General features: G+C 44.8%; 1 protein-coding gene across 2 annotated transcripts in view; it reads left to right on the plus strand.

The window, feature by feature from the left end:
- LOC122256945 (uncharacterized) overlaps positions 1 to 7,500 on the plus strand; it is a 43,609-nt gene that overhangs the window by 35,740 nt on the left and 369 nt on the right. For both annotated transcript variants that reach the window (XM_086550410.1, XM_086550411.1), the window contains 15 exons: positions 197 to 369; positions 1,539 to 1,640; positions 1,806 to 1,961; positions 2,127 to 2,353; positions 3,140 to 3,281; positions 3,441 to 3,557; positions 3,723 to 3,851; positions 4,075 to 4,241; positions 4,585 to 4,713; positions 5,040 to 5,202; positions 5,399 to 5,581; positions 6,137 to 6,277; positions 6,438 to 6,551; positions 6,879 to 7,013; positions 7,448 to 7,500. The exon at positions 7,448 to 7,500 is cut by the window's right edge and continues 369 nt beyond it. In XM_086550410.1, coding sequence (XP_086406536.1) covers positions 197 to 369; positions 1,539 to 1,640; positions 1,806 to 1,961; positions 2,127 to 2,353; positions 3,140 to 3,281; positions 3,441 to 3,557; positions 3,723 to 3,851; positions 4,075 to 4,241; positions 4,585 to 4,713; positions 5,040 to 5,202; positions 5,399 to 5,581; positions 6,137 to 6,277; positions 6,438 to 6,551; positions 6,879 to 7,013; positions 7,448 to 7,500 — 2,131 coding nt within the window. The remainder of the gene's footprint in view (positions 1 to 196; positions 370 to 1,538; positions 1,641 to 1,805; positions 1,962 to 2,126; positions 2,354 to 3,139; positions 3,282 to 3,440; positions 3,558 to 3,722; positions 3,852 to 4,074; positions 4,242 to 4,584; positions 4,714 to 5,039; positions 5,203 to 5,398; positions 5,582 to 6,136; positions 6,278 to 6,437; positions 6,552 to 6,878; positions 7,014 to 7,447) is intronic.

Raw genomic sequence — 7,500 nt, forward strand, 5'->3', positions numbered from 1 at the left:
TGATATGTTTTTATAACCCTAATCTCTATAAATTCGTCTTTGGCACCATAGTCTAGAAAGGAATATAAGATATGATTCCCTCAAACTCACAAACAATCAAACAAATAAATACACTGATAATTTATAGATTAGAGATATGCAGTAACACATGCATGCCTCTTCAATCCACCCTGCTTAATACCACGCCCCCCCGCAGGTGCGAGTGCGCTCCGGGCTTCACGGGGCAGCGATGCGGGCAGCCGTGTCCCCTGGGGCGCTACGGACCAGACTGCGTCCACATGTGTGACTGTGACAATAGCGGGGGCTGCGATCGAGTGACCGGCGAGTGCAACTGTGCCCCAGGATGGCGAGGGCCGCATTGCACACTACGTAAGTGTGCAATTATATTAATACAGACAACACTGGGACGCATACAACCGCAGCACACAATTACAAACCATTACTTTCATCTTTTTCTAATACAAATTGCTTATCTAAATTGGATGTAATTCAAAACCCAGAGATATCCAGTGTCATGATTTTCCTTTGTGGAAGTATGTAGCAATTCATCAAGTGATAAGATATGTATCTTAATGAATCTAAAAAAGTATAGAATACTTAGACGATAATAGACATGGAGTACTTCCTCGGTTGAACTGAAGTGATAGAAGAAATTCTCATAAAAAAAAAAAAACATCTATAGAATACATTTCATGAAAGACGATATATAACACTTACAGAATACTCACGTTCATATTCGTAAAAGAAAAGTAATATCTGATGGAAAAGTCTTTGGCTAGAACATGATACCTCTGGGAAATCTAAGTGGTGGAGGGGAAACCAAGACTATTAATTAAACTGGAAGAGCAGAATCTGAAAGTAGTTTTATTTGGAAAAGGTGACATATGACTTTTTTCCTGACGCAAGATAACTTCTACTCCTGGATATAAAAAAAATAGTCATCGTAGGAGGATCTTATGTTTGAGTCGAGCAGGAGAGAAATTTATAGGGAAGTTTAGGATACATATCTAACTCAACTGACCTACAAATGGAGCAAAATTATAACGCAGGAAAATAAAATGCATGTACTTAGCAGGTAACGAGTAAATCTAATTTATTTGTAAAGTCCATGACAATATTCACGCAGGACGAAAAAAACATTCTGAAACTTTCGTGTGGAAAACAAATTTTCTCAGAACTAAAAATTGTTTTTTTTTTTCTCCTGTACATATACATACACATGTGTGTATACACATGTGTATGTATGTGTGCAGGGCACACATACACATGTGTGCATATATGTATGTGTGCTTGTCAGTGCATACGTGTACATATTTAAGTATGTATTAATGTCTTTGCATATTCACGGACATGATATTGCAAATCCACTCATATACAGCCATAGGTACTGTATGTGTACATTAAACCATAGATGTTTTCCCCGGTTTTCTTCATGGTATCAAATACATCTTTGTTTAGATCTGATATGGTAACATTATTTGATGTATGTGAATAAATGTATCCCTGATGAATACATATGTTTTGTTTTTATCTTCCAGCGTGCCCTGATGATACCTATGGGTCAGGCTGTGCCATGAATTGCAGTTGTGCCAACGGTGCCAAGTGTGATCACATATCCGGTGCTTGCATGTGCACACCAGGTAAAAAAAAAAAAAAAAAAAAAAAAAAAAATTCAACATGCAAATATCAATAAAACTGTAGAATACGAGTATATATGCCCTATATTAGTAATTCCATTGCTTACTCATAATTGAAGGAGTCACTATACTCATTCCGTATGCCATTCAAGCGCTCTCTCCCGTCAGGTTGGCGTGGAACCTTCTGCTCGCGGCCGTGTCCCGATGGGTTCTGGGGACAAGACTGCCGGTCCCACTGCGGGTGCAGCGCGGGGGCGACCTGCGACCCCACCACTGGCGCCTGTGTCTGTCCTCCGGGCAAACATGGCCAGTATTGTTCGAAAAGTAGGTTTCCCCCCCACCCCCCCCCAAAAAAAAAAAAAAAAAGAAAAAAAAAGAACGAAAAGACTAAAGGATCGATGCGTTTACACATACGAACTGTACGTCCTTCTGATGTGTGTGATCATTCATGCGCTGTTGATCTACATCCGTGTCATTGCTTTCCGACAGCGTGTCCAGTAGACCGATGGGGCAGCGACTGTGAGCACGTGTGTCTGTGCCACAACGGAGGGACCTGTGATCGCGTGTCCGGCGCCTGCGTTTGTCCCTCGGGGTACACCGGTGCCACCTGCCAGGACCGATGTCCCAAAGGAAGCTACGGAACAAATTGCCAACACACCTGTCTGTGCCAACATGGTGCCACGTGTCAACTGTCGCTGTGCACTTACTGCGAAACTGTCAGTGCTAATGAGTTAAGAGAGTAGAGTGAAGCGAGAAGTGAGAGCGAAGATGGAGTTGAAGTGAGAGAGAGAGGAGAGGAGTGAGAGTGAGAGTGAGAGTGAGAGAGAGAGTGAGAGTGAGAGAGAGCGAGAGCGAGAGAGAGAGAGAGAGTGAGAGTGAGAGTGAGAGAGAGAGAGAGAGAGAGAGAGAGAGAGAAAGGGGAGGAGGGGAGAGTGAGAGTGAGAGAGAGATAGATAGAGAGAGAGTAAGAGTGAGTGAGAGAGAGCGAGAGTGAGAGAGAGAGTGAGAGTGAGAGTGAGAGTGAGAGTGAGAGAGAGAGAGAGAGAGAGAGAGAGTGAGAGTGAGAGTGAGAGTGAGAGTGAGAGTGAGAGTGAGAGTGAAAGTGAAAGTGAGAGTGAGAGAGAGAGAGAGAGAGAGAGTGAGAGTGAGAGAGAGTGAGAGTGAGAGAGAGTGAGAGTGAGAGTGAGAGTGAGAGTGAGTGAGAGTGAGAGTGAGAGTGAGAGTGAGAGTGAGAGTGAGAGTGAGAGTGAGAGAGAGAGAGAGAGAGTGAGAGAGAGAGAGAGAGAGAGAGAGAGAGAGAGAGAGAGAGAGAGAGAGAGAGAGAGAGAGAGAGAGAGAGAGAGAGAGAGAGAGAGAGAGAGAGAAAGAGAAAGAGCGTGAGTAAGTGAGTTCTCTATCCATACATTGGTATTTGATTACATGTATCTTGTCTTTCTATATATACATCCAGCTATTCGTATGAGTTGTATCGAAGGATCATTTTCCCTTACGACATTCTTCCAGGCTGCGAGGACAACCGGTTCGGGCCTGGCTGCGTGCTCGAGTGCGAGTGCCAGAACGGGGGCAAGTGCGACCCAGCCACAGGGGCGTGCCAGTGTCCCCCCGGCTGGCGCGGCCACATGTGTCAAAAGCCCTGCCAGCAAGGTATGTGCACCAGTTTAAGCTGATTTCAACAAGCATTTCCTTTTTTTTTTTTTTAACCATGCCACTTCTCCTTTATCGTTTTTATTTTACTGTATCACATTACATTATGATATTGATATTTTGTGCTTTCCGAACCTAATGACACCATCTACTCATCAGCATTCTGGGGCGATGGCTGTGAGCAGGTGTGTGACTGTGAACACGGGGCACAGTGCCACCACATCACAGGGAAGTGCCAGTGTCCTCCTGGATATATCGGCGACAAGTGCCACATCAGTGAGTACAGCTGGCAAAGTTATGACTCATAATTCACATACCGTTGTTTCCAAAATGTGGACAAGACAAGCTGTTCCTCACGATATTAGACAACCACCGTCCTCTGTCGTCAGTTTCGACACTTAATTAAAGCTTTATATGTTATCGTTGTGCTTCTCTGAACAGTCTGTCCCGCTGGCTTCTTCGGCGAGGAATGCAACGAACGATGCACATGTGAGGACGGAGAGCCTTGTGATCACATGACTGGCGCTTGCACTTGTTCGCCAGGTCGACAGGGGTCGCAGTGCCATCAGTGTATGTATCTCGGTCTTACATACGTGTCAATATCTTTCACTTTCTTCTGTTGTTCAGTTTTGGTGTCATTTATTTATCTAAATCTTTTTATAACGATACATGGATATGATATAATCTTGAAGTTTCTCAATACAAACTGTCCAAACAATATATATAGATATGATGTAATCTTAGAATTCTCAAACTTGTCCAAAGCCTGAATATCAGTTTACACCCCTTGCAGACTGCCCCGAGGGTCACTGGGGCGAGCAGTGCCAGCAGAGGTGCCAGTGCGAGGGGTCCTCTCTGTGCGACCCGGTCACCGGCGACTGCTTCTGTCCCGCGGGGCTGCGAGGCCGGAAGTGTCGCCGGGGATGCCCTCGTGGTTACTATGGTGTCGACTGTAAACAAGTGGGTTCACAGGGTTAAGATATTTTCTCTCAATAAGATGAGTTCGTGTTGTCTCATATTTGATTGGAATTTGTTTTCATTGTTTGACTTGTTGGAGAGATATAAAGGGAACATAAAGAGAATAGTAATTTAATATCAGTTTAATTAACGAACAATTATTGATATTTGTTTTCACTGAAACTAAAGACACGATTCCTACATCTGTACCTCCTGCTTGAGAATAATTATTGCTCACTTATCAATTAGGAAATATTTTCAATATTCTTTTCATATATCTTCTACAAAAGGTTTAAATTTGTCTCATAGAATTTTTGAATGAGTGTATATCATGAAACTATTTCAGAAATGCAAGTGCGCGGACGGTAGCGCTTGCGACCCAGTGAGCGGACAGTGCCAGTGCCGCCCAGGGTTCTTCGGCCCAACGTGCGCGCTGCCTTGTCCGGCTGGCACCTACGGCCCGAACTGCAATGCGGTAAGTGCTTCTGTTTCATGCCAGATACACTCGTAGATGCTGCAATACTCGGCCACAAGTGTTATTTTTAATGTGATTTCTATGTCTGTTTAAACACACACACACACACATACACATACACACACACACACACACACACACACACACACACACACACACACATACACATATACACACACAGAGAGGAATGGCAGGGAAGGATAGACCACGTTTGTGCACATAAATATCACACATTAAAAGCCCGCGTCTGGGCATTAGTCCAGGGCCAAATTCACGTCTCGTTGAGCTCTATCGTTTTTTCCCCAATCATTCTTCGCCTTCACTAGACTTGCATCTGCGAGCATGGCGGCGTCTGCGGAAGGAACGGCGAATGTCGCTGTCCTGCAGGATACAGAGGTTCCCGCTGCCAAGAGCGATGTCCGAGCAACACCTGGGGCTTCAACTGCGCTTTCGATTGCAAATGCAACAACGGCGCTATCTGCCATCCTGGTTAGTGTCCGCTTTGAAGTGCGACATTTCGCTTTAAAATAATTGATGATCTAAACTTTCTTGTGATTGACTGACGGCAATTGTGAACTCAACACTTCGCAACTGGGTGTTCGGAAATTGTATTGCATAAACATGAATTAATTGAGTATTCCATTATGTTCGTATTTCACGATTAAGGATAAAACCTCTATCACAGCCACGGGCGAGTGCCAGTGTGGCCTTGGGTGGACAGGCCAGCAGTGCGACGAGGAGTGCGGCGCGGGGCGCTACGGGCCGGACTGCCGGCTGGACTGCGCCTGCCACCACAACGCCTCCTGCGACCGCTTCTCCGGATGCTGCGACTGCGGGCCCGGGAGATACGGCCGATTCTGCGAGCTAGGTGGGTGGGGCGGGACTGCTCCGTCCTGAGGGTTATGGGCATTGCCATCCCACGGATAAAAAAGGGAATCATAGATATGTGTGTGAGTGTGAATGAGTGTCAGTATGAGTGTGAGTGTGAGTGTGAGTGTCAGTATGAGTATGGGTATGAGTATGAGTATGAGTGTGAGTATGAGTATGAGTATGAGTATGAGTATGAGTATGAGTGTGAGTGTGAGTGTGAGTGTGAGTATGAGTATGAGTATGAGTATGAGTATGAGTATGAGTATGAGTATGAGTATGAGTATGAGTATGAGTATGAGTATGAGTGTGAGTGTGAGTGTGAGTGTGAGTGTGAGTGTGAGTGTGAGTGTGAGTGTGAGTGCGAGTGCGAGTGCGAGTGCGAGTGCGAGTGTGAGTGTCAGTATGAGTATGAGTATGAGTATGAGTATGAGTATGAGTATGAGTGTGAGTATGTGTATGTATATGTTTGCTGTCACATATAAATATTTCTTTTTTTTTTTTACTCCCCTCTTCCCACTCTACATTCCGTAACCCACGCCATCACTGCCGACAGAATGTCCATCCGGCTTCTACGGCGTCTACTGCAGCAGCGTGTGCCATTGCGAGAACAACGCCACGTGCAACCCCCACACCGGGCAGTGCCGTTGCCCGCCAGGCTTCACCGGGGACACCTGCGCCGACGCCTGTCCTGCGGGTGAGATATTTCGAATTATTTTGATAATGTGTATATAGTTATATATCATGATATATTGTATTATATGTAGATATACATTTATATGAAACCTCTCCACATGCACACAAACACATGCACATACAGATGCAGACTATATTAAATTTGAAACCGATATTTTCAGGAATGTTCGGCCCGCAGTGTAGGCAAGTGTGCGAATGTGGGGAGTATCCCTGTGATAGGGTCAGCGGAGAGTGCCAGTGTCCTCCTGGCACCTATGGGGATAATTGTGCCAAACGTGAGTTCGTCTTTTTATCTATCTATTTATAAAATGTTCTGATTTAGTTTGATCCCCGTCGCATCTGTAGAATAATCCGCATATGTGATTTAGAAGCACAATAACCAGGCTGCATTATCATCATTGTTATCATCATTATCATCATCATCATCACCATTACCATCATTACCATTACCATCTCCATCATCCTCATCATCACCACCCTCATCACCATCACCACCATTGCCATCATCACCATCATCCTCATCATCACCACCCTCATCACCATCACCACCCTCATAATCCTCACCACCATCATCATTAAGACCTATATACACATCGTTTTAGCCTGTGGTCTTGGAAGGTTTGGCCCTGGATGCAAGCAGGTGTGCGAGTGCCACAACGGGGGCAGCTGTCACCCTGAGACGGGGCACTGTACCTGCACCCCCACTTGGCTCGGTCCAACGTGTCAGGAGAGGGACGGTGAGTCTCTCTCTCTCTCTCTCTCTCTCTCTCTCTCTCTCTCTCTCTCTCTCTCTCTCTCTCTCTCTCTCTCCCTCTCTCTTTCACTCTCTTTCACACACACTCTCTCTCTCTCTCTCTTTCACTCTCTTTCACTCTCTCTCTCTCTCTCTCTCTCTCTCTCTCTCTCTCTCTCTCTCTCTCTCTCTCTCTCTCTCTCTCTCTCTCTCTCTCTCTCTGTCTTCTTTCTTTATTTTCGTATTATATTTTTATATCTAGAAAAAAATGTGAATGTATATAAATATGACAGTGATTAATAGAGGGAGTTTCAAAGGGAGTAAATGAGTGAGATATTAGGTAGTCTTTTATTAATAAATTTGTTGCTAATAAGACGGTGAATTTTGTTACACTGTTGATTTCAAGTGCATAGTTTTCATTTATCTTTTACCTTTCAGTTTCATTCATTACCACAAGTGATCAACGTGGCCGAGCAGACATCCCCGTGGAA

The sequence above is a fragment of the Penaeus japonicus genome, unplaced genomic scaffold (genome assembly GCF_977035675.1).
Source record: "Penaeus japonicus unplaced genomic scaffold, GWHDUDI00000001_assembly GWHDUDI00000023, whole genome shotgun sequence".
Classification (NCBI taxonomy): domain Eukaryota; kingdom Metazoa; phylum Arthropoda; class Malacostraca; order Decapoda; family Penaeidae; genus Penaeus; species Penaeus japonicus.